General features: G+C 42.9%; 1 protein-coding gene across 1 annotated transcript; it reads left to right on the top strand.

Annotated features, from left to right (window-relative positions):
- The first annotated feature begins 612 nt into the window (after window positions 1–612).
- On the top strand, window positions 613–26,709 carry LOC117488353 (leucine-rich repeat-containing protein 52-like). Its single transcript, XM_034137186.1, has 2 exons — window positions 613–1,610; window positions 25,443–26,709. Exons 1-2 carry the CDS (start codon window positions 962–964, stop codon window positions 25,748–25,750), a joined length of 957 nt encoding a protein of 318 aa, XP_033993077.1. The 5' UTR covers window positions 613–961; the 3' UTR covers window positions 25,751–26,709.
- Window positions 26,710–27,673: the final 964 nt, after the last annotated feature.

Here is a 27,673-nt window from a genome sequence, read left to right as displayed (position 1 = left end):
AAAAAAACAACTGCTGCCTGAGACCACCCTGTCCCATCTCATCTCGTCACAAGGTGGGTTTCCTGTGAGTGATGTGACAGACATAAAGCTACAATGCACATAGAGGTCTGAATGGTGGAGATAGTCATAAAGGGACCCCTCCCCTCAAAACATTGTTATCATTGCCCAAAGCCCATGTGGTTTCATCCAATATGCTGCCTGGGTGTTTTCGCCACCTCCAAACACACACCTGATGCCTAACAACACATGTTTATACACTCTTTCAATGGTATGCTTCCGCATACATACAACACACACATAGGCTTGTTGTTGATCATTGTGCCTGCAGCTGGAGCATTGTAGGTCACCTTTATTTCAAAAGGTTTCCAAGTTTCCAAGTATGGATTCAAAACATATGTTAACTTCCATTAGCTCTGCTGCCCTGAGCTTCCCCTGACGCTCCAGCTCACTCCAAAGCGTGAGATCACTCAACAACCCCCCCCCCCCCCCCCCCCTCTCCTCATTCCCTCCCTTCCCCATATCCACCCCCACCCGCTCAGTGCACCCCCCCCCCCCCCCCCCCCCCCCCCCCCCCCATTTGGATTCAGTTTCGGAGAGCGAGAGGATGGCAAACATGTAGAACTGAACTGACCGTGGTCATTGCGAGGAGCAGCGCAGCGCGGGAGGACGTTTTGCGCGTTTACGCTGTGTGAATGTTATTGTTGTGAAGGAAGAAGCCTGATAAATTAATGAACTTTGAAACAGCTTGAAGGCTGGTGGTTGACAAGTTGCCAGACATCGGATGCGCGCCGGATTCAACTGACAGGATGGAGTGAGACAATTTACGCACAGAGGTTGCCTCAAGGATTGACCTTTGTGGGAATCATTCCTGAGACAAACACATCGGTAAGGATGTATCAATGAAGAATGTGAGCTCGCCTGACTCTCTTCAGACGGGGTGGATGCAGCCCTCGGCGGTGTCATGCGTCTTGCCCCGCAGCCAAGCGCGCAACCCTTGCGGCTCTTAGTTCTGCTCCTCCTCACCGTGGGGGGGATCACATCTCCGGTGCTCACCCCGGGCTGCCCGGACAGGTGCGTGTGCGATGACCAGCTGGTGGTTCAATGCGCGGGGCAGCACCTGACCACCTTCCCGGTCAACTTGCCTCTGTCCACGCGGCAGCTCATCATCTCCAACAACCGTATCGTGGAGCTTCCGCCGCTCGCGCTCAACTACCTCTCGGACCTGGTGTACCTGGACTGCAGCAACAACTCCCTCACGGAGATCTCCGAGTCCACGTTTGGGAATTTACGGAAGCTGGCCTACCTGGATCTCTCCTTCAACACCTTGGTGCGGATCGAGGACAGGACCTTCGGGCCCTTGGCGAGCCTGGTGATGCTGAGGATGACCGACAACCCGGGGCTCTCGGAGATCCACCATGACGCCTTTGTGGATAACGCCGCCCTGCAGGTGCTGGATGTGAGTCGCAACAACCTGACGGTGGTGAACATCACCTCCCTGATCGCGCTGCCCGCCCTGCGTTCCGTGGGGCTCAGCGGGAACCCATGGAGCTGCGAGTGCGAGAACGAGGACCTGTGCCTGTGGGTGCACCTGGAGGACTTCAAGTTTCAAGGTTTTTACTTCTCTTTTATTCTAATGTAATGTGAGGTGACATAATCACAACATGACCTTTGACTGTTGCTTTTACTTAGTATCAAGTTGAAAAGCCCCAGAGAGCCAATCACACATACATGTAACTGCTGCCCCAGTTATTAATTATTAGATAATGCTCTGTTATGTAAACTATTGGCCTTAGTGGATGACCTCGATATTCAGCCTGGAGGCTATCCCTTGATAGGGGAGAAAGTTATTTATCACATACTTTATCATACAGAAATGCAGCGCTTAATAGTTGGAAATCTTATCAAATATAGTGTTTGTAAGGTTTAATTTATGTTGTTATGTTTATTTTACCAATGCTCTACATATCAGTTATAAACCATAGGTCCAACTTTTGGGTTTGCAGATTATGAAAAATACTCCTTCTTGCTGGATTAAGCTGTTGACCCTATGACCTATGCAGTATTTGGTTTAATCCTTTAATTGCAAAATATCCAACAAACAGCAACACAGCAATGATAAAGAACCTGAAACTATTTTGACACAGGGAGTTTTTAATACAGGCCCTGAATCAGCGTACATATCACATCCTTAACCTTAAAATGTATAATGATTGAATTGTTTTTTTGTATTAACCATTAATGAAGTGTATACCCTTGAGGGTGCCTTATTGAAAGGTGGTACCAAGTAAACATAGCCAAGGCAAATGTATCTATCTTGCACATTTCGTAAACAGGCGCCTTACATAATGACGCTTGAAAAAGACACATATCAGAAATAAAGGTACGTTAATGTTATTTTTCCCAAAAAATCTTTAAAATACATAGATAGGTGGAATATAAGAGTTTGAATTAAAACGTTTTGTTTTTAAGGTCAATGCAATTTCAGTGCAAAACATCAAACAGAGTGACATTTCAGTCAGGGACATAAAAACACGCCATTTATTTTATACACTGGCTACAGTCAGTGCAAATCTGAATTATTTTGGCAGTTTGTTCCAACAGTGGACGGTATAGCTAAAAAACATTATATTAAAAGCAACATATGAAGAAAAATAATGGTTTTAAAAGATATTGCTGAAAAAAAAATGAAAATACTTATCAATCGGGCCCTATTGTGCTCATTTCTCATATCTGTATTCTGATGCCTTTACGTGACATGTCTCTCTCCAGGCTTTAATGTTCAAAAAGCTCTTTATTTTTCTCATAGTGCCTGTGCTGCAGCACCTCTTTTCACCCTCTGTCTGAAACCAGAGCCCAGTCTGCTCTGATTGGTTATCAATGATTAGCTTATCACATACAGTGTGTTGGAGCGCTAAGCGCAAGTGTTACATAGTGATGTCACAATGTTACAGAGGTAAACAAAGGAGTCGAATGGAGTTGTTTCAGGCAGGGGGTAGTGAGTGGGAGAGAAACTCCCTTTGAAGGGAACTATTGGATTGTAGCCTTTGCAGACCATTTACAGGCACTAAAAGCTACATAACACACTCTGGGAAAGGGAGAACCCCAAAAAGCATAATAGGGCATCTTTAAAGTTCTTAACAAAATGGCATTTAGAGTCTCCCTCGCCCTCTTACATTTTTTTTTTTTTTACCAAGCAAACCCGTAAACCCTAACTTCTAAATTCCGCTCACATCATGTTTCTTTAAAAACACACGACTGCACCTTTGAGCAAACAGATAACACCATGCCATCAGCACTCTCATTTCCACTATGTACGCTGCTGGAGAAGCAGTGTGGCGTGAAAATATGTCACATATGTAATCGCCTCGCAGTTTGGAGAAGTCTGCAAAGTTCTCAGGTTTCAGCGAGACGAGACGCAGGTGACGACGGCGGAGCGTGACGGCATTCAGACTCAAATAGCAAAGAGGGTGAAAGAGGATCAGAGGCTGGGAGCCATTTCTCCTGCGGTCCATTATCTCATAATGATTCATCAATCTCTATTTTGTCCAGCTATTGGAATACCGTGCAGAAGGTGTGATTAATGAATCATTGGTGCACCATCAAATATTGATCCCCCCCTTTTGTTTTATTATTGTCCGGATTATAGATGATATTCTGTGTGGATGTGGCTCTATATGCAGCAGGCCATGCTATTGATATTGCACCTTACTGAGCAAGAGTCACAATTCTAACACCGTGGATATAATACATCTGCCATGCTTACTAAAAAGGCATCCCCTGCTTTTCTCCCCCCCTCACACACACATACACACTTTGGTTCCGCATTGGTCCCTGTGCAGCTCAGGCCAAAACGAGTCCAGCAAGAGCTGTCCTATTTTCCTCTTGCTTGGTGCCTTTTGTCTCGCTTAATTTGGAGTGGAGCCTCTTCCAGTGACAGCTGCCAGCCAGGGAGAAGGCGGACGCATAGATACTCACACATTCTTCACCTCTGTGATGTACACACAGGCTGTCCATCTCCTTCTGCACAGGCAATACCTCACTCTCTCTTAAAATCAAGAGAAATTGGGGAAAACCACAAAAGACATTCACTGAGTCATACATGTAGACCCAAATGAAGCCCACTTTTATTGCTTGAGGGGTGGAAACAGAAGGAGGATACTTTGCTGTGTTTCGGCTGCGAGCTATGTCTCGGAAGCCTTATTTACGCTCTTCTGGCTCTCACCTGGCTCATGCAACACCGCTCTCTTGTCGACTTGGTTTAGGGGAAACACAAGATAGCAAGCGACTGAGCGAAAGTGAGAGCGAAAGTAAGCTTCAGGAAGGAACCAACAGATTCTCCTCTGTCTCGCCTTCCTGGCTAGATTAACACTCTTTCAGCTGTTATATAAGGAGAGCGTCTAGAAATAGAGCAGAGCGTGGATGGGGGAAGGAAGGGAGGGGAAAGCCCTCTTCTTTGATGCCGGTCCCTTTCGGGGTGGGGAGGGAGGGAGGGAGGGGGGTGAAGCCAGAAGGGTTTCCTTCCTATCTGTCAGGCACACACACACATATTGACACTCACATATTAGTAGATTGTGCAAGGACAAACATAGAAGCTGAGTCTTGTGGAGGGGTTTTTGAATAGGCTTTACTGTATGCTAACAGGCAGTGTGCATTTGTGTGTTTTTGTTATATCCAACAGCATATTGTGTGGACAGTGCACAGCAGCAGCTTTTGAGAGGATCAGAGTATGCTTTGAATTTTCTGTGGTAGATAGAGCTTAGAGAGGCTAACTGTACTCGTGTTGTTCTTCAGCTGCACACTCGCTTTCACATCTGTGAGCCGCAGAAGAGCTTGTCTGAGGATAAGAGTGCAGATATATGCACCGAATGAATAAAATATCAGGGTAAACACATTTCTGACGTCCCATGAAATTAACTTAAGAGTGATTTGATTGATAGCTACGGAGTGATCCCTGTGTCACCCTCTGTCAGAACACAACTCCCACCAGTATGAGTCATTCATAACACCTTGACGCCACGTGTTGCTACTGAGAGCGCATGGAAAATATTTAGCAAGCTGGCGGAAGTGGGACATGGTTATCTAAAATGTGATGGTTTAAATAGACAGCTAAAATAGGATAAACAATTAAGATAATTATTAGTAATAATAATGATTATTATAATAAGATAATAATAACACCTGCAGTTCTTCTAATGGCCACTTGAGACTGATGCGGAGAAATAAACATGTTTACAGCCTGTTAGGAAATCGGTTATGGTCTTATACAGAGGTACATTTTTTTACAACTGACCCGTTTAATTTATATCAAGCCCTAAATTATAGATTTTGTTATATATATTTGCTAACTTTTGCTAACTAAGTTAGCATCGCAAGGGCTTCTTCGACACAAAGCAATGGGCTTTTGGAATATTGCATAACATAAGATCTGTTGCAAACACATTTTTAGGATCCCTACACATTTTATTCGACATGGTAATCTCCACAAATTGACACCACTTTGTGATTTCTGAAGCACAAATCTAATCGCCAGAATTAAAAGCTCATGTTAGGCTATAAACAAACTTAAAGTGGACCTATCATGCTATATTTAAATGATATATTGTAGGGCCATACCTATATAAGGTATATTTATACGTTTCTGTTTTCAAAATACCAAACAGATCATGCATTTTAGCCATGCCTCATTTCGCTCTATGTGCTGTTTGCTGTCTACGGGTCTGATTCTGCTGACCACGCCCCCCTGCAGGAGAGGGGAGACGTGCTCTGATCAGCTGCTGGGCTGTCAGAAGAGGGGGAGAAAAAGAGATCTCCGTCCTCGTGTTTTATTATATAGAGTCGTTATTCATTTGTTTTAAAGCTCAATAAATAACAAAGAAGACCTTTGACCGGCACTTTTCTAATTTTGTCCGGAAGATTTAAACTTTAACGGACATCTTGACCGGCGAAACAAACTGAAACTGAAACTCTGCCGCACGGTCCCCTCGTTCCTTGGAAGAGGCGGAGAGGTGGGTGAGAGGTGGGTGTTTGTCATCTGCTGGTGGACTAACCGGAGAGAATTACAATGCTTGCCTCGACGGGGAGGGATAGCATTGAGCAATCCCTCCCCGCAAGCGTTTGCAGCGGGAGCAAACGCTTGCCTCGGGGAGGGAGAAAAAAAGCTGCTTTTGTGGCAGACTACAGCGCCACTTACAGGCCTGGCATATGTACTACAGCGTCTCCAGCGCTTTCGAGCGGCAATGGCCGGCCGTGGCCCAACCCCACATTCCCCTGATAGGTGGAGAGTTGGCCCAATAGCCGTAGCGCCACCGTCCTGACGTCAGGACAGTGTTCAAATCTGGATCAGTTTTTATCAGATCCGTTGCAGCCCCTTTTTTAGAGATTTGGGTATGGAGGAAAATAGAGAGGGTTGTGTTTTCTGACACTTGGTGAGTTCCCTGGAACACAGGGGACACATATTCATGTATAAAAGACGTACAAAAGTGCATTTTGCATGATAGGTCCCCTTTAAGATCACATGACTTCACCGCCAACTACCGTTACCACAACTAAGCTAAAGGTGGCTAATGTTTGGCTTCTTAGCAATTGCATGTTTTAAGACACATGACATTTTAAGACCTTAAAGAGGGGGTATTTTACTGACCTATTTATGTCGTAGATTTAAAATATATATATATCGTAAGCTTGCTCAAACCACAGACCTTAAAGGTGGGATATGTAATTTTGGAGAAACCAGCTTGAGTACGCTAGAATTTGAAAATACACAACCGGAAAAAATCTGCCTCTTCCTTCAGACTTCCTTATAGAGCCCCTCTTCCAACACACACGAACGCGCACATGACCAATTAGGGCACGAGATAAGTTTGTGCACAGATGGAAGGCTGACAGGCAGGTAGGCCATCCAGTTATTTTAGCCGGGCCGGCTAAAATGATTGGTCGTGCTTTTTACAGCGCCACGGCTTCCACAGATGAAATAATCTTATGTATTTATTGTCAAAGCATTTCATATATTCATTGCTATCGGGATGTTAAGAGCATTCCATGGAATATAACAAAAAGTGTTTCTGAAATAAATTACATACCCCACCTTTAATACAGGCATATAACCAAGAACTCATAAAAAAAAATCTGACTTTGAGTCGAGGGGACTTGGAAGTGGTAAAATGCTAAATCATTTCAGAGATTCCTGACTCATTTCTGCACCATTCTAATATGTGGCTGCTTTAAGTTACAGGTGCGTGCCGCCACCGATCACTAGCCACTAGTTGTCAGCTCTGTTTCAACGAAGTTGGAGTTGATCTGTTGAGTTGATCCAACAGCAAGTATGACCTCTTTGCCAACTTTTGGATTGGCCAAGACTTAGGCGAGTTAGCACTTTCAAGATGTCGACTGCCGGAGCCACACACTTTGAGATTCACAACGGCTATTTGTTGGGGAATAATTTTGTTAGGTATTTAACCTTTGACACAATTCATCGTTTTCTCCTTTCCCATGGCATAGGTCTACGACCTTGGGTATTGCTGCTATCTCTCTTAAGGAGGGGCAGCTTGGGCACATTGTTGTTGCCAGTTTATGACCGAGCACAAGCCGCCATGAAGTAGTTTATTGTTCAGGGACATCTAGAGGCCCTTCTTTTCTGGAACGAAGGTTCCCTGGCGCACATTATGTTCTATGGACGACAGCTCTAGTTAGATTTAGGGTCCATATTTGTTTAGTCTCGCTGATGACGAATGTTGATTATTACACTCTGAATTAGTTAAAACCTCGAACTGCAGAAGAGATCTTCAGAATTGGTTTTGCTACCGCTGTGTCACCTCGTGGCTTGCAGCACATGTCTTGTCAATTCTCCAGCCGCAACTCCAAATAAAACATCAGTGCTTGCCATCAAAGTTCCAGCTCTCCCTTTGTCTCTCTGAGTTTCGTCTCCATTGCTTCAGAAGTTGTCATCACACTATTCAGGAGCCTCGGGTAACATCAAGGACACTACGTCCATATTTTAAATAGTCTTTGGCCAAAATGAATGAATAAACAGTTAATTTAACTATCGTAAATGAAGCGAAACTGGTTAAAATACTGAAGGGACTGGCTGAAACAGTTAGCGAAAAGCAAAAGATAAACATTTAATGGAATTAATGGATGAACATGTGAGTTAGCTTAAAGTAATGTGATGGTTCAAATAAATAAATAATAACTCAGATGGAAAGCCACTGGCTGGTATAATGTTGTAGAGGTAATTCATGTGGAAAGACTCACACATGTTCTGAGTTTTCAACAATCAGAGTTTAGTAAAAAAATGCCTATTAACAACCACAACAAAGGTCTTTGATTGTTCTTTTTTTACAAAATAAAAACAACTTGGCTAAAAGCAATTGGTAAATGATACCTGAATGGTAATAAGAGTTAGCAAAAAGTAAGATAAAAAGTGTCACTGCAATTGGTAGTAGTAGGTATGCTAACTTGACCAAACCTAAACACTAACAATACAGATATTTACAACCAGTTTAAAAACATTGAAATTGACACATATGAAATATGAAAAATCTATCATTCATTATTAGTTACTTTAGCTGATAAAAATGACCAAATAATGCCGTCACCTACACATTTTCCCAATTTATTTTGCAGAGGACAGAGAGTCAAGCAGAACTCCTCAATGCGATTCTACAAATGTTAGGGTTTAAATTTGGTCAGCATGACCAACGCTCCTAGGAAAATATGAAAATCAGGATGCATATTTCAAGGCTGTTGGGGTAGAAACACTGTTACAGAAAAACTGTTCCCTATGCACAAACTTCTCTTGAAGTCTCCCGGTGTGACTTCCTTCTTGCACAAAAGCTTTGAAAAACCAGAAGCTAATTAAAAACAGTGCAACACTGTGTTGTGTTGCTGTGTTTCTGTTGGTTCGCAGTTACAAAGGACTCAGCCAGGCTTCAGGATTATTTTCCCCTCGTCAGCTGCTACAGAATCAACATACATCCTGTGGTGTGTTTGACTGATAGACCTTTTAAAATTGTATCTACCTACTGTCTTTTTTCTGAAAGAGAAGGAACTCCACGTTTTCATTAGGGATTTTGGATTTCACATCTTAGTCATTACCCGGTGTGCCTGATGATGGGGAACCTTATTATCTGCGGTTTCAGGCACACACAAAGTCACTCTCTAATCCTGTGGGGGAGAAAGGAGTTTGAATAATTCATCCATGATTTTTTTGTAATTCAATGCTGCATAACTCAAGAGTGTCGTTCACATGAAGCTCCTAAAGCTATGTACTATTCCGATAATGAAGGCAGCGTTGTTATGCTAGTGCACATTGCTGATTTTTAACTGTGGGAGCCACTGTTATCATCAGCTCAGTTCCCTGCCATTTCCTAATCTTATTCAAAACGATTTAAAGTAATATTTGAATTATTTAACACGGTTCTCTGCTTAATGCCATATGTATAATATTTTATTTGCTAAATTGAGCTCTCACCACATCAAAGGATCATTTAAATTGTTATAAAAATGTATTATAATTGTATGCTGAGACTGTGTATATATGTTCTGTATGTGAAATCAGTTGCAAAGGAGTTGTGGCATTCCCTCATTATTTAGCATTGTTTTGGTATTTCCCTTCTCCCAATTCATTACAGCTGGATGTCTCAGTTCCCCTGAGTTGATTGGAGGTGAATCAGATCACCTGTTGGCTCCTGATTAAGAATTGAGAGCAGCTGGGTGCATTTCCTCTCGGCCAATCAGGTGCTTTTCAGAGGGCTTAAGCGAGGAAAACTGCTCCCCCAGGTCATTCTGATACTTCCTGATGCAGACCTCATTTCAGCAGATACTCACAGCTGGAAGCTCTTTAGGCACTCTTGAGACTTCTTTGCTGTCTTCACTTTTCTGATTGAAAGGGATTTTGAGCATTCAGCTTGACTGAATATAAAGGAGACATGTCCTGAAAAAACTCTGTGCTTGTGCACATGCTTTTGGGTATATGGAGTGCCTAGTACCAACATACTCTGAAATCAGACAAGTCAGTCCGCTTTCGGATGCTTTTTCTCAACACATGTGATTCAACAATCCATTCAGATTTGGCTCCCCTTCTTTTATCACATTCAGGCTTATTTGAATATCTCCATCCACAGCTTAAGAAATACCTTAACACCGTTGCACAGGTGTGACATATATTTCTAGCAAGCCAATCAGAGCAGACAGGGCAGTCTTAAAGAGACAAATACAAAACGAAGTGTTTTCAGACATGGGGTGGATACTGGTGTATTCAGACAGACGGCTTTACCTCAATAATGTGTTTTTCTTTGCAAAGCATGAAACATGTTCAAGTGAAAACACAAATGATAAGATCTGAAAATGTGTATAATGTGTCCGCTTTAAAGATCCCCTTTCCCCATCAGTTACCTAAATAAGGACAGATCTGAATGCTATATGCTTGGCAAACGATAAACTAATCCTTACAGGTTTTATTATGTTAATTGATTTATTTTAATCCAAACCTCTAAATCCCCCTCTCCCATACTTCTTTTTTTTGAAGTGGCGTTATTTATTATTAAAGATGATAATAATAGAGGTTTGTTAACCTATGTTTAAAAAGTACTCTGAATTACATTTCATTTAAGTATAGTATACTTCCATATTAAATCGCAACCCAGGCTCACGGCATTTCGTGTTATAGTCACAACATTTAATCTATTGATTCGTGTTCACCAACACGATTTTCCCCTTTTTTTCGTGTCACACAGAATGATTTTAAAAGCAATGTATTTCTATTGGTAGTGTGTTTCGTGCCTGTACCACGTCTTTTTGTCCGGTCGGGTCTTGGAAGACCGGAAGCTGTGTGGTTCATAAAAACATGTTCTTACTCAATATCAAGCCACGATTATTGTTTTTATTTTAAATCGTATAATGTCGGACTTTCTTTGCCGTCCGTGAGGAAAATAAATGGGGCTCAGAGCCTCAGAATACTGAAATCTGTATTTTTTTTAAATCTTTTTTTCCTTCTAATTTGTTATTCTTTTCTAAATAACACACTGTTATTTACTCAACAATAACACACAATTATCCTTTTTTATATTTATTTGTTTGATTCTATAATCTCTGGCTTTTTTGACGTCCGTCAGGAAGTGAATTTCAAAATAAAATAACCGGAAACAGACGTAGGCCTATATGGGACATTTCGAGCATCATTGCGATACACACCCACTGAACTGATTCCCCAAGATCCTCAACTATGGTTTAAGCTCGGTGATTGGATGTTTTAGCCGCAATGCACGTTGGGATATGGTGTTAATGCGATATGAAATCCGAAAAACATTTCGGAGTTTAGGATGGCCGAAGACACTACACTACCCATAATCCTCAGCTATCGTTTGGGACTACAGTCCCGTTGCTTGACAAACCCCGTGATTAATCTTCAAGCTCTGGGATTGGATGTTGGAGTGGCAGTGCGCCAAGGTTACGCCGAGCGTCAAACAGCACTTTGAAATGGAACAAAACCACGGCAGACTATCCAAAACTGGACTCGAACGGGACCAGCCCCCCCCTCCCCCCCCCCCAGAACTACACATGCTGGCTATTGTGTTTCGCAAAATGTTCTATGGGACGTCTCTACTGGGAACGTTTTCGTTTTTCCCACAATTAGAAGTTGCCAGTATTAAACACATTGGTGTTATCAAATTTAAAACATATCATTAATAAATGGGTGAAAATTGCTTGTGTCCATAATGGGCAGCATTAATATATACCCACATGACAGCTCATTGTTACTTTGTAATTCTACTCCACTACAATTCAGAGGTTAACCTGGTATTTTTACTCCACTACATTTATTTTAGTTACTTTGCAGATTCTGATTAATGATGTGAAATATAAACAACCCTTAAATCAGACTTTAGTTACACCTGAGTAAAATTCAGGGAAGGTGATTGTCAAGTGCCAAAAATCAGGCGACATATTTAATAGTGGGTGCTTGAGAAGACTAACATTTATCTGCAGATCCCTATAAAGTATATTCATTACTCGTTATTCTCTACTAATAGTTAATTAAAGACTGTATATAGTGGCTATTTTGCACATCCCTTTCAAGATTTCAAGATTTTCTAAGGTTTATTGACATATCATATACACAACTACGTTGAAGTTATGCAATGAATGAAAAACTTGGGTCGCAGGTTCCTCAACAGTGCATTACAAGACATCTATCAATATGTGTGTATACCTCCACCATTAAACTGTCGTATTCTGCACATTTCTTATACTATCTACATACATAAGAGTATAATTAATGTGTATAATATCAGTTAAAATAAGTGCTTCAACATAGTTAACATTGCAGGAAAGCAATATATTAGACGTTAAGTACTTTGTCAGGCTTAATATTTATCTGTAGATACCCCCAAAGCCTTTTTCTTATTTAAAAGAAGACCTTAACCTAAAGTTTTCTTTAATGTTTAAATAAAGGTTAATTCGTTTTTCTGTTTTGCACATCCTCCTATTAATATCTTTGTACATCCGGCACTAAACTGTTTTATTGTAGAGATCACTTACAGTATCTTCTTGATTTTTTACATTCTATATTCCTACCATTGACCTTCTACTTTCCCCCTATTTTGTATGTACTCTTAATATTTTTTTCATCAAATATAACATATTAAAAAAATAATTCAATAACGTGTTTAACCACTAGGCGCCTAGTGTGTCTCCCATCAAATTTCCCGGGTCGCCGAGGGTGCTGGCGTTGTTTGTTTGCCGCTCCTCCGCCCCGAATCTTGTTCTTTAGTCCAGATCAGAACCTCTCCTGTCTGGCTCTCTACTTTTTAAACGTCAGTCATCAGCAAAAATAGCAGCATCTCTCTATCGAATCGACACAGATCTTTGTGTTGTCATCTCCTACCTGCTGGCTCTTTCCTGCTCACCGGTCCCTAGCCCGCTAGCTAGCTAGCATTAGCGGACCTAGCAGGCTGCTACCTAGATGCTCCCCGAAGTCTGCTGAGCTAACATTTCTGTCTCCACCCCAACTCCACCCTAACTCCGCGGCTCGTGTGGGTCTTCCCATCCCGCTGCGATCAGCCGGCTTCCCCGCTGACATCGTCTCTCCCTGCCACCTACAGCCGGTGGCTATCAAGCTAGCTAACAAGCTAGTAGGCTGGTCACCCGGCTCCCACTCTGCACCAGGCTGTCAGCCCCTCCTACGATTCTCCTCCGGAAACCACTGGAATTATTCTCCTGATATGCTGTGGATTATCCTTCTGATTTTACCTGGACTCACACCGCTCCTTCTTCCACGGTCATCCGGATCCTGGTCTCTGCTGCCCGGGTCCCCAGCATTAGCTAGCTCCGTGCTAGCGCCACTTCACCGGATCATGCCACCACTCTACTCCCTGTCAGATCTCCACTCCTTTAATAACCGCCTGCCTCCGGACTGCATGGACATCCTCGCAGATAATGAAATACTCCGCAAACGCCGTCCTCCACACAGAGGCTCTGGCCGTAAGTTTTTATTTCATTCCACGTCTCCACACTCCATCCCGTCCATTCGGTCCTGTCGCACGCCCACACTACGCCATCACAACAAACAACACGTGAATCTGACCAATCTCCTTCCACTCCCCCGGTCCACACAACCCCTCCCAATGCAACGTCACCTCAGAGCAGCCCTGCTCAACACACGCTCCATCCACAATAAAAGCCACATTCTGAATGAATTCATTAAAGACAATAACCTGGACTTTCTGTATCTGACCGAAACGTGGCAAAAACCCCTGGACTATTTTTCTTTAAATCAAATCCCCCCAGCAGGATTCACATACATTGACAAACCTCGCCCACAAGGGCGGGGTGGTGGTATAGCTGCTATTATCAGAAAGGAAATAAAAACTACCATAATCCCCATCCCTGATGTTTCTTCATTTGAACACCTGATCTTCAAACTCTCTGGTCCCACTCCCCTGGTCACAGCCATCATCTACTGTCCGCCGAAGCCAAACCCCTCCTTTCTCTCCGACCTCTCTGACATTCTCACTCAGCTTTCTGCCATATCCCCATCTGTTCTCCTCTTAGGTGATTTTAACATTCATGTTGACGACCCGACCTGCAAATATGCCTCTGAATTTAAGGAAACCCTTCACTGCTGCAACTTCTCTCAACACATCAACTTCCCAACACACAGCCATGGTCACATCCTGGACTTGGTCTGCTCCACTGGTCTCACCATCCATCATCTGTCCAGCCTCAATCTCCACATCTCTGATCACCCAGGAGTTCAAAACTTTTAATCTCAATCAGATCCGATCAGATTTTGAAATCCCATTTTTTGTGATCCAGGATCAGACAAGTCGGCCAGATGTTGTCCCTGTAGTTCAAAGCAATTCAGGATAGGATCACCCTGATCCAGATTGCGACTTTTCAAGATTACTAGATCCTGAATATCAGTGCTTTAATCCTACCGATCGCCATCTAGTGGATATGAAAAATAATACAAGGAAGACAAGAGACCAAATTGCAGAGACATCTATAATGTTTAATTATATTTTTAAATACATAAAGGACATCAAATCATAATGGAATTGTAATTTAAAAAAATACTCCCACTAGGGTAACAACAAAAAAACATTAATTCAAAGGCAGCTGGATCATCCAGGCGTGCTTTGAGGATCTGAATTCTTAGTGAGGTTTCAGTTTGCACAGCTGTATTTGTTCTTCGGCCAGACGGATCTGAATCTCTGCCCCTGGTGTGTGTCACATCAGGTGCATTGACGACCTGAAATGAAAGTTTATCAATATACTTTATACCCCTTAATAAGATGATCACAAGCATGCAAGCTCCTGGAAAATTGTAGTACTAGGATGCTATATAAGACATATAGCCATTGTAGTACTATGAAAATAGCAATTATACAAGATAATAATTGTAGTTCTATAGGGACAAGGATAAAATCACACATACCTGAAACTCACCATCCAGTACAACGTTTGGTATTCCATGTAAAGATTGTGACTGCTGACCACCAATGATATCAAGTACCACATCTGTGTATTGTCCCCTTTTATACGCTTTGTTACCCGTCTGTGGGTTTTTAGCCTGGCTGTGGTCTTTAGTAGCTTGCTGCTTCAAATTCTTCCACCTCAACCTCACTTGGTCCACCGTCCTCTTGTGTCCAGATCCTGTGGCATTCACATTGTCTGTCACCTCCATCCATATTCCGCTCTTCACTTTAGTCGCTCCACCCTCTCTGTTAAAGCTACCAACTATGGAGTCATAATTGTTCCTTACACTCTGCAGCAGTGCATGGGTCTCAGCAGATGTAAAATTAGGCCCCTTTTTGTCCATCTTTCCAACTCAATGGTTTGGTCAGGTCAGCAATTAGTTTTATAGGTCTGGCCTTGCTATTAATTACATAATTAACCACAGGCCCTAACCAATCTGGACATGCATTCCAGGTGTGTATTTGCAATTACTTATTATTCAGAGACTGATGTAGGCCTACTGACTGAAAGAACAGTCAGAACAAAGTCATGGCAGGGATTGTTCACATCTTCCATGCTGGAAGGAGAGGTTACCGCCAAAGGGTCCACACCGAGGGTGTTTCTCAATCGCGAGTACGCTTGCTTGGTAGCACATGTCTGCCACATCTTGCTTCAGAAGCGAGTCAAGAATACTTCCTGGCATTCGGAAAAAGAAGTGTGGAACACGCTAGCAAGTGTGCAGGTGTGCGTCATATGAGAGGCCCCGCCTTACATCTTCCGCCACAGATTTGGGGAAATTGGTCAGTGCGCAAAGCATTGTGGGGATTTTAAGACCGCGGAGTCTACTCATGTGCAGCCTCGATATTTCTCCAAACGGAGTACGCCGGGCTCGGTAGATTTCCAAGTATGCTGGAGATTGGAACAGTACTTCGGCGGCACTCGATGACGTAGTATGCTTGAAATAGTGGCTCTGAAGCAGCTTTACTCGCGATTGAGAAACACCCCGAGTGCCCCAAACCTCTCCAACAGTACACAACAGAAGAACTGTACAATCGTTTTCGATTTGGACTTGATGACATCAACTACATTGCTGATCTGGTCAGGCCACAACTGCAGTGCAGAACCTTGCAGAGTCATGTTCTGACTGTGGAGGAACAGGTCCTCATTGCCCTGCGCTTTTACGCATGTGGAACATTCTATCAGGTCATAGCTGACAGCATGGGACTCCACAGGACAACAGTGGGTGAAGTGGTGACAGCTGTGTCTGATGCACTGGTTCGCCTGCTGGATCACTTTGTGACTTTTCCCAATGATGGCCAGATTGCCAAAGTGAAGCAGCAATTTTTTCTTCTGGGAGACATGCCCAACACCATTGGGGTGATCGACTGCACCCATGTACATATTCAAGCACCTCGTCAGAGGGAGTGGGAATATGTCAACAGGAAAGGGAGGCACAGCATCAATGTGCAACTTGTGGGAGATGCTGACCTTGCCATCACCAACTGTGTTGTGAGATGGCCTGGGTCAGTCCATGATGCACGAATCTTCAGAGAGAGCCGGTTGTTCACTGAATTTCAAACCAACAGGCCGGATGGAATTATATGAGCCGACAGTGCCTACCCACTCCTACCATGGGTGATGACACCTTTTCCCACGGCCAACACTCCCTCACAGATGCGCTACAACAACGCCCATGGAAGAACAAGGTGTGCCATTGAGCGCTTGAATGGAGTACTGAAGAGGCGTTTTGCATGCCTGAACTATCTGAGAGTGGAACCCCAACGAGCATGCTGCATAACACTGGCTTGTATTGTGGTGCACAATATCGCTGTCCATCGCAGAGTCCCCCTCTCTGACATCGATGATCCCCCAGAGCCTCTCGCACCTGCTGATGATCTAGGCCCACCTATGGATTTCCCTCTAAATGAGAGACTGAGTGGTGGTGCAATGCGAGATGCTATTGTCCGCAATTACTTTTGAAAGGTGATGACACATGATGATTTTTTTGTTGAAGATATTTTTTCTTTAATCTAAATTGCATTTGTGATTGACAATCTTTGTTGTGATACTTTTATGAGCATAAACATTTATGTCATCAACATTTGGTTGAAAACAAAATAGGCCACCACAAACGTGAGCAAAAATGGAAAGATAAAATGTATTTCCCATGAAGGCTAAAAATTGTGTATTATTTCAGTTAACAAACTTTGCCATCTTATTTAAATTGAAACATATTTTAAAATAATTTGTACAGTACATTTTGCTCTGGTAATCCACTGGAAATCCACCCCTCTGGTGGGATCAGGATAATCCAGTTTTTTGGGATCAAACTGATCCCAATCCTGTGTTGTCGGTTTGAACTACCCATTTTGAAGATTTGATCCAGATTAAAGCTTGGATTGGATTTCCTGATCTGATCGGATCTCAAAGTGATCCTAATCCTGTTTTTTGGTTTTGAACTACCCAAAATCCAAATCTGATCTGATCAGATAGGGATTAAAAGCTTTGAACTCCTGGGCCCTGGCCATCATCATGGACATCAACATCCCCATCCCCGCCCAAAAGCAAAAACGCACAATAACCTACAGAAATCTCAAATCCATCTCACCTTCAGCAATCACTGCCTCCATTACCTGCAAGATGTCTGTCTCCCCCCCCCCCCCCCCCCCCCCCCCCCCCCCCCCCCCCCCCCCCCCCCCCCCCACTTTCTGAAAACCCATCTGAACTTGTGGACTATTATAACAGCACCCTCTCCTTCTGTCTTAATGAACTGGCCCCCACAAAAACAAAAAATGTCTCTTTCATACACTCCGCCCCCTGGTATACCCCCGAACTCCGCCAAATGAAATCAAGGTAACGTCAACTGGAATGCCAACACAAGAAAACCACACTAACAGTCCATCTACAAATCTACAAAGACTATCTCCAGCAGTACAGTAACGCACTCAAAGCAGCCCGGTCTAATTACTACTCACAACTCATTCAGTCTGGCTCCAGCAACCCCAAGCGTCTGTTCTCCACCATCAGCAAACTTCTCAAACCCTGTGACAACGCCACCTCATCCTTCACCACCGAACAGTGCAACTCCTTCCTCTCGTTTTTCCAAACCAAAATCAGCAACATTTACAGCAATCTGACACCCTCATCAACACCCCCCACCTGCCCCCCCCCCCCCCCCTTCATCTCACAGCCCCTGTCCCACTTCTCCCCTGTGACCCCCATGCAACTGTCCAACTTCATGACTGGAATTAACTCCACCTGCACACTTGACCCAATGCCCTCCAAATGTGTTAAAGAGAGCCTCCCTGCCATCTCCCAACTCATCGCCACCATCATTAACTCCTCCCTCAGATCTGGATCAGTCCCCCCCTCTCTCAAACTGGCTGCTGTCACACCCATTCTCAAAAGACCTGGACTCACACCAGACATCATGTCTAACTTCCGGCCCATCTCAAATCTCCCCTTTCTGTCAAAAATACTTGAACATGTCATTGCCTCACAACTTAAATCCCACCTCAGCTCCAATGACCTCTTTGAGCCATTTCAATCCGGTTTCCGATCAAAACACAGCACCGAAACAGCTCTTCTTAAAATCACAAACGACCTCCTCCTATCCTCTGACTCCGGCAACCTGAACATCCTCATCCTCCTCGACCTCACCGCAGCATTCGACATCATCAACCACACCATCCTGCTGTCCCTCCTCGAATCATCACTCAACATCACCGACACTGCACTCTCCTGGCTGAAATCCTACCTCACCAACAGACATTAGTTTATCAACATCAACAACTGCACCTCCTCCACTGCTCCTCTTTCCCAAGGCGTCCCCCAGGGTTCGGTGCTTGGCCCCCTCCTCTTCATCCTCTACTACATGCTGCCCCTTGGCAAAATCATTCGTCACCACAACCTTCAATTTCACTGCTACGCCGATGATATCCAACTTTATATCTCAACAAAAACCATCACCCCCACAACACACTCCACTCTCACCAACTGTCTCTCAGAAATAAAAGCATGGATGCAAACAAACTATCTCCAACTGAACATCATCATCATCGACCCCCATCCCGTACCAAAGCCATCCAGAATTTCAACTTCACCATTGACAGCCACACTCTATCCCCCCCCCTCACATCCGCAACCTCGGAGTCATCTTCGACAGCTCAAATTCAATCACCACATCAATCACATCACCAGGGGCCTCATTTATAAAGGGATATACGCTCAAAAAATGGCGTACGCCAGTTTCTACGCAATGTTTGCGATTTATAAAATACTAACTTGACGGGAAAATGTGCGGTCCTCCACGCAAACTCTAACCCATGCGTACGCACTAAGCACAACAACGGGAGAGACGAGAAACTGCGACACCATTGGCAGAAGGAAGAATGGAGAGAAATTTGTGGAAATAATACCATCAATAAAATGTTACCTCTCATTTATCAAATATGAAGAATTCATTTTCAAACATTGATTAAAGCCAATCTTAAAATGATTAAACAAACGCCTGTTTGCGACTCCTCAGTGCACACAAAAACATAACTTGGAGAAATAAATAAATACGGATATGTTATTTAAAACCACCTCGAATATGTTGTGTTAATGTTATGAAATGTTTTCTCATAAATGATGCGGTAAGCAGGAGGACAGAATTACGTCTAAACTGACGCCGTTTTGCATTTCTATAGGTTGTATAGATACGAGCATGGTTTTATATCATATCACGTTTAATCGTGTTTTATGCCGTTTGCCAAGACTTGATAAGTCGCTCGTAAAAAACACAGGAGGTATGGAAACTAAGAACACCATATGTGGTAAATTGTACAGCTAATATAACACAACACATTAGTTGTATTTCCTTTAACTGGTGGATTATGGATATATAGTTGCTGATCGACAGCTGGAACACAAACCACCAAATACAACAAAATAATTCAGATCCAGTCGTCATGACTCCACTCCGGAGGGATTCCCCGATCATTTCTTACAGTTTCTCATCAAGGGGGTGTCTCCTGTCCCCGGTACAAACACACTGCCTGAGGAAGGTTATGTGTATTTTTTTTGTCATTAACCTTTTTCGGACCACTTATTTATTTATTTTGGTGACGATCCGACCTCCATGCTGCTACTCTGGTTCAAACTGCATCCACCAAACAATATGATTTATCTCGACCTTCCCAAAATAACCTAAATCTGACACGGTGTGAGATGTCTTTTTTAGCTGTTGTCGTCATTTCCTGCGGTCTTCTTCATGCAGTCAGTCAAAATGAATGAATGAATGGGCGTTTCTTTGACTATTTATCGGCAAATATGGGCGTTACGTGAAGCCTGCAAAAGCTGCGCCGCATTTCGAGTCGATGTGATTTATCAAGGGAAACAGGCGTAGGAAGTGCCGTACGCACTTCCCTCGCCGGTACGCAATGTTTTGTGAATCGGAAAATGTCCAAACTTTTCTGTACCTATTTTTTTGCTTTGTACTACGTAAGCAACCTTCCCACGTGAATCCTACGCAAGTAATTATAAATGAGGCCCCAGCACCGCCTTTTTCCACCTCAAAAACATTGCCCGTGTCCGCCCATCACTCTCCTCCTCTGCTGCTGAAACCCTGATTCATGCATTCATCACATCACGACTCGACTACTGCAATAGCATCCTCTACGGCATACCATCCAACCTCCTCAATAAACTCCAACATATCCAGAACTCTGCTGCCCGCCTCCTCACCCACACCCGCTCCCGAGACCACATCACTCCTGTCCTCCAGAACCTCCACTGGCTCCCCGTCCGTCAAAGCATCGACTTCAAAGTCCTCCTGATTACTCACAAAGCCCTCAACAACCAGCCCCCCCCTACCTCACAGACCTGCTGCACCACCACACCCCTTCCCGCTGCCTCCGCTCATCAGAAGCCAACCTCCTATCCATCCCGACCCGCATCAATCACCGGACCTGGGGGGACAGAGCCTTCTCTGTCGCTGCCCCCTCCCTCTGGAACTCACTCCCACAACCCATCAGAGACTGCACTGACCTCACCACCTTCAAAAAACTCACAAAAACTCACCTCTTCAATCTGGCTTTTAATGTGTGATTGTTTTTGTATTATTTGACTTTAACTTTAACTATATATATTTATTTGTTGTTCTTTTCACTATATCTGTAAAGCGTCTTTGAGCACCTGTAAAAGCGCTAACAAAATAAATCTATTATTATTATTATTATTATCACCCAAAACCCCTGACTATTCTTTCAACTCAGTATTTAAATTCTTATATTCAAAGAAAATCAGTAATATCTTTAAAAACTACAAGTCCTTTTCTATCAGCTGTGCACCGTTATGGTGTAAATATAATCTACCAATTGGATCAAATATAAAAGTCAGCCGAATTAATGTTGATACTGCAATGAGACGTATTGTGTGAAGAGAAATTGAAGATGTTGTTTAATTGCTGATATATTTATGATCCACGTCACGTATTCAGTTTCCGTGGCAGTTCTTCCAGTTTGTCCAAAGGTCTTCTCATCAGGGCTCTATAAATAAATAACTACGGCAGATGTGTAATATTCAATGCAGCCGAACCGTGTATTACAATGCGTTTATGTGATGACTTCCAAAGAGAAAAGCAAGCACACTCGGAATAAAGTATTATTTTCTTTTTTTGAAAAGTTTTTCGAATTTGATATCGCATTAACACCATATCCCAACGTGCATTGCGGCTAAACCATCCAATCACCGAGCTTCAACCATAGCTGAGGATCTTGGGTAATCAGTTCAGTGGGTGTGTATCTGTTTCCGGTTATTTTATTTTGAAATTCAGTTCCTGACGGATGGCAAAAAAGCCAGAGATTATAGAATTAAACAAATAAATAAAAACAAGGATAATTGTGTGTTATTGTTGAGTAAATAACAGTGTGTTATTTAGAAAAGCATAACAAATTAGAAGGAAAAAAAGATTTAAAAAATACAGATTTCAGTATTCTGAGCCCCATTTCTTTTCCTCACGGACGGCAAAAAAAGTCAGACATTAAAATAAAAACAATAATCGTGGCTTGATATTGAGTAAGAACATGTTTTTATGAACCACACAGCTTCTGGTCTTCCAAGACCCGACCGGACAAAAAGACGTGGTGCAGGCACGAAACATACTACCAATAGAAATACATTGCTTTTAAAATCGTTCTGTGTGACACGAAAAAAAGGGGGAAATCATGTCGGTGAACACGATTCAATAGATTAAATGTCGTGACTATAACACGAAATGCCGTGAGACTGGGTTGTAAATCGACCCCTCTCTCATAATTATTGTTCTTTAGACAAAATATTTATTCTAGGTCAGTACTTCTACTCATCTTCCCTATCAGCTAAAACTTTCAATCTGGTCTGGCACGCTGATAAATGCACTTTAAAGGTCCTGAAAATATATTTATCTTCTTACTCTGAGTGACGGGGTCCTTTATGAATAATACATTTGTTCCAACATTTAAACAGTTCTCTACAGAGCCCTGGAGGGTTCATAGAGAGAAAAATAAATAAAACGCTTTATTAACTTGTGCGCACGAGATGTAATTCGTAGCCTCAATTTAAATAAAACGAGGCCACGCTTTATTAATTTGTGCGCACGATATACTTTCTCGTTCGCACAAGATACTTTCTCGTTCGCACAAGATACTTTCTCGTTTGCACGAGATACTTTCTTATGGTAAAACACATCGAACTGCCCGATTATTACGCCATATTATTAGTTTTATGAAGAATATGTCCGGTCGCCAGCCAGGGCGTGTGCGTGTGTGCGTGTGTGTGTGTGTGTGGGCATTTATTTATGATAGTGTTGTTCGTTCCGGTGCACTCCGGCAGGACTATAGCACTACATCGAGATTAAGATTAAACTAATTTGTTTCACTTGGGAATACACATATAACTATGGAGACACAGATTTGTGTAAATTACTGTTCGTGGTAATTTGAAAACAAATGCCGGTGGTGTCGGACACACACAAACACACCGAACACACACACACAGAGCGGAGCTGAGCACAAACACACACACATCATGCGCCCTGGTGACCGGACATCTCCTTCATAAAACGAGTAATAGGGGGAATACTCTGGTAGTTCGATGTGTGTAGAGGTGTGTGTGGTTAAACGTAGCAGCCTTGATCTCTATTCAGCTGTTCTAATGAAGGGAAACACAGTGAAGTAAACAGTAAAAGGCACAACTCTTTGCAGCTGGTGCTGTTCTTCTCAGATTCTGCTGAGTTACACGTTACTGCCTCCAGTGCCCTGTACGACGAAGCCAGTTCAACAGACCCTGGATATGTTTGATTTACCCGGCTTAACTAACCCTAACAAACGCGATCTCGCTAAGCGGTCCTACGAAGCTGGTTATCAACTCAGTAATGCCCCTTTCACACCAACACGGTTCCAGGGCCGGTTCGGAGCTGGAGCTTGAAATGCACTGGTTTTTCCTGTTCACACTCTAAGCTCCGGAATCCGGTTCGTTTCAAGCACCAAAAAGTTGTCGGTCTAGAAAGCAAGCACCGCATACAGTACGTCACGCTTACGTCGGAGGCGGGGACAGGGGCATCAGTTGTAATGTTATACCATAGTAATTAATGCTGCAAAGCTGGGTATTTTGAGCTTGGCGCATGCAGAGGCTAACAGCTAGCTCTCGAATAGGACGTATATTTACCTTCTTTCTCCTACGGAATCGTCGTTGAAGTTGATGATGATGATTGTAAAGAACTTTTGAATGTAGCATGTAACGACTGTAAAGTTGGTAGTAAAGTCGTCCCATTTCTTCCATTTCGTTTCGACAGAGCAAAACCAAAACGAGTAGCGCTTCAATACAATCGGCCATTGTTGTTGTTGTCGATGTGAGGGGTTTCCGCGCGGTTTGGCTTTATGAAGCAGGCACGCAAACGGTTACGTCATGACGCAAACGATGACGCAATGACGCAGCACCAGTCGGGCTCTGAGTGGTGTGAACAGAGCGGGAGCTGAACCAAAGAACCGGTTCCGAACCAGAAAAGCTCTAGCACGGAGCTGGAACGGGAAAAGCCTTGGTGTGAAAAGGGCATGAATCAACCAGGGTTTCTCTGTCCGGCTGAGAGCGCGTTCACGTGAAAGGGACGGGGTTAGCAACATTTGACCAATCACAAACATGGAGAAGCGTGCTGACAGCGCAGCGTCATACTTCATGAATGAATAGTAAATAGCAAATCCTGCCTCGTAGTACAGGCCACTGGTGCCGCAGAGATTTCATAAAGTGAAGGAGGTTTTGCTTCTATAAAACAGCTGTGGGCAGCAGATACTGTGAGAGTCACGGACAGGAATTCATAGATCAAAGCAGACTGGTTCACAGACTCTTCTGTTTTGCGAATCCGGTGCTTAAACAAATAGCTCTAAACCCCTGGCTAAAATGTCCCTAAATGAAGTCCAAGTTTCAAATATATCTCAAATAATGTATGCACTGCCATTTCTCCACATAAACATAACAGTCTGCAATGAAACGTTTGTCTCCTCTGTGCTCCACTTCCTACTTGGCGCACCGGTAACTTTCTCGTGCGAACGAGAAACTAACTAAATACTTTCTCGTTCGCACAAAATATTATTTTGTGCGAACGAGAAAGTATATCGTGCGCACAAGATACTTTTTTTTTCTCTCCATGAACCTTTAGGTTTAGGGGCTCCGTAGTTCTCAGTATTTCACATGAAAGAATTATGTACTTGTGTATTTGTTCTTTGTTTGTTTAACTAGTTAAAAATGGGCGGGGCAAAACCAATTGGGCTATGTTGCTGTCAGTGTCAATTAAAGACCCAATGAATTGAATAGCTTTTGAGTATTACATTCTTAACAAAATATAACTAAGGATTCCCACACTTAGATTTTGTCTGTTGCTTATTTAGGTGGAATTATTCAGGCTAGGAGGTTGGGGTGGATGGGTTGGTTTATTGGCTGGACTTTGACCCAGGAGACCTCTATCACATGACTTTTGTACTAAAGTAATGCCACTTCTATAAATGCTTTAACTCAGACCTGGATCTTTTTCCAAACCTAACCAAGTAGTTTTGTTGCCAATACATGACTCCCAAGATCGTGTGCATGTAACAAGCTGAATTGACACCTGTCGCTGGACATTCATATGAGCGCACAAAAATTGAGGAAAACATACAAACTGTTTAAAGATACATCGGAATATTAAAAGATATATAGAAATAGTTACTATTTTGAACCAACTCTTGAGGGGCTTAAAAATGAATTAAGCATGTGTTGTCATGCTATACTGAAGAAAAAACCTATATACTTTATAGAAATAATGTGCAGTTGTGTGTGGACTTAAAATGATATAAAGCCATTATAGAAAAATACAAATTTGTCTCATGTATTCCAGAACAAGCATTGTATTTCCAAACCAAATATGTTGATGTACTTTTTTGAGCCATGATGAGTCCCTAATCATTCCTCCTTGATGTGTTTCTGTTTGACAGATGAGGGCCAGACGGTGTGCAGCTCACCTGCTGACATGCAGGGCCGTCGTCTTGGTGAGGTGGGCATCCAGCTACGGACGTTATGTCACCAGACCCTGGGCTCCTGGGACTACCTTTTCTTTGTTGTCATCGGCTTTGTCATCTTTGCTGCTGGCACCGTGTCGGCCTGGGTGATGGGCGTCATTATGGTGCTCTATGAGCGCTACATCAAGAAAAAAGAGGAGCAGCTGGACCCGGAAGATGAGGAAGAACTCGGTGACAGGAGAGACCATGGCAACGGGAATTTGAAAATGTCACATACTGTTTAAAACATTTATTCCCACTCTTCCCATTTAGGATTTCCCACAGTGCCTCGTGACTACTTCCAGGACTGTATGTGAAGTTTTATTACACTTCAGTCAAACTGAGTCTGTTTAACAGGCTCAGCCCTGAAAGAGAAGAGAGGATTCAACAGAGAATCAGAATGTCATTCTTCACATTTGGAGTGGGCTTTCGGGTGATGTAACACACTCTGGCTGCCATTGTGGAGCTCTCTAGGCCCTGGTTATTACTGACCGCATATGCAAATGTATGACTATGTAGTATTTATTTATTACTTTGTAATTTTTTACAGGGATAAGCCAATAAGCTGGTTATCTTGGAAGCAGCTAGCTGGTCTGACTGTGACCGAATGCTTTAGCTTTGTTGCTAAGAGTCAGAGAAGATTAGTACCACTCACCTTTCTCTCATCAGTTGACTTTTGATCGTTTTTAACTATATGTTACCAGTTAAAGGATTTTAGTCATCAGATGATCTTAATTTAACAGAGGAAAAGGCAAAGCAACAATGCTAGTTAGCTAGCAGCCTTTCCAGACGGATGTTGAACAGCATTGGAGACACACTGAGTTTGATCAGAGAACTCAAAAAACAAGATACTTGTTTACAGTTTCAGAGGTGCTAGTAGTTGTATTTTGTTACCTTTTTAACAGAGCTAAGCTAGCGGTTTCCCGCTCTTTCAGGACATTGTGCAAAGCTAAGCTTACCGGCTGCAGGCTATAGGTTCAAATTCAAAGAACAAATGGAAGTGGTATCAATCATCTGACCTAACTCTTGTCGAGAAAGCCCAAAATGTTTTAAACAAAAAACACCACCTTGGTCTAGCTACCCATCGAAGAACAACAGTAATCAGTGGCGGTTCTAGACCAATTTGACTGGGGGGGGCCAGGCTGGGGCCAGTTATTTTCTGAGAGGGGCACAATAAATGCAGGACGAAAAAGACAAAGACAGTATGAAGTAAATGCGCATAAGAAAACAATGCAATACAGTTATTGGTACACATGTTTATTTCAGATACTTATAATGTAGTTACAGTTTTTACGCTCTAATGGGTCCAACTAGAATGACAAATAACGTTAGTTCCGCCATTCCGTCAGCCAATAAATCATTTAATCATAAACTTTCATTTTCAGGGGGGCCACAGGGGGGTCCAAAGTCAGTGTTACGGGGGCACTGCCCCCCCCCCCCCTAGAACCGCCCCTGACAGTAATCATCAAAGACTAGCTCTGACCATGATATTTTCAGCTACTTAAAATCAAGAATGTCAATGTTGTACAATTTGTTTATATCTACAACGTTACAAATTGGGTGGAAACACCAGACAAAAGTTTATGACAATCTATTTCTAGACCCTAGCTAATCCCTTATACCGTAAAGATATTCAAAAATAATCTCCAGTGGACCTCGATAATGGCAACAAGAGAATTGTGACTTTACAACCCCATATGTGACATTTTATGTGATGTGATCTTTCTACTCATATGTTTGAGGAGAAGCATTCGTGTGTAAAGGAATACATTCGTGTGTAAAGGCATACATTTGTGTGTAAATGAATACATTTGTGCACAATGATGTACACACTAATGTGTATCGTGCATGTTTGATTGAGCTTTTGCAGAACTGAGCCTTTCCGTTATTGGTCCAGTGGGCTGCAGTTCTGAACTGATGGTTTACCTCTCTCATCTACTCTGAAAAAAACTGTAGTTGAGGCATTTGTGTTGAAGATCTGTTTGTGAAGTTGACAGACAGCATGAGCCAACTGCTGAGGTCTGGTTTGGCAGTGGGCCCCGCTAGATGGCAAGTAAACAGGAGAGTGTGATAATTGATTTCCACTTCATTCTCTCTTTGTTGGCTGACTGGTTTGAGTGCAGTGTCGTCTCTGTTTCTGCATGCACTGTTGATGCACCAAAAAGCCT

This window comes from Trematomus bernacchii, unplaced genomic scaffold, assembly GCF_902827165.1.
Source record: "Trematomus bernacchii unplaced genomic scaffold, fTreBer1.1, whole genome shotgun sequence".
Classification (NCBI taxonomy): domain Eukaryota; kingdom Metazoa; phylum Chordata; class Actinopteri; order Perciformes; family Nototheniidae; genus Trematomus; species Trematomus bernacchii.
This window is presented reverse-complemented; position numbering and strand designations above follow the sequence as displayed.

Excerpts from the sequence above, each read along its gene's own strand:
- LOC117488353 (XM_034137186.1), top strand. The coding sequence starts at position 962 with ATGCGTCTTGCCCCGCAGCCAAGCGCGCAACCCTTGCGGCTCTTAGTT. Across the intron at positions 1,611-25,442 it reads GGAGGACTTCAAGTTTCAAG|ATGAGGGCCAGACGGTGTGC; the intron begins GTTTTTACTTCT and ends TCTGTTTGACAG.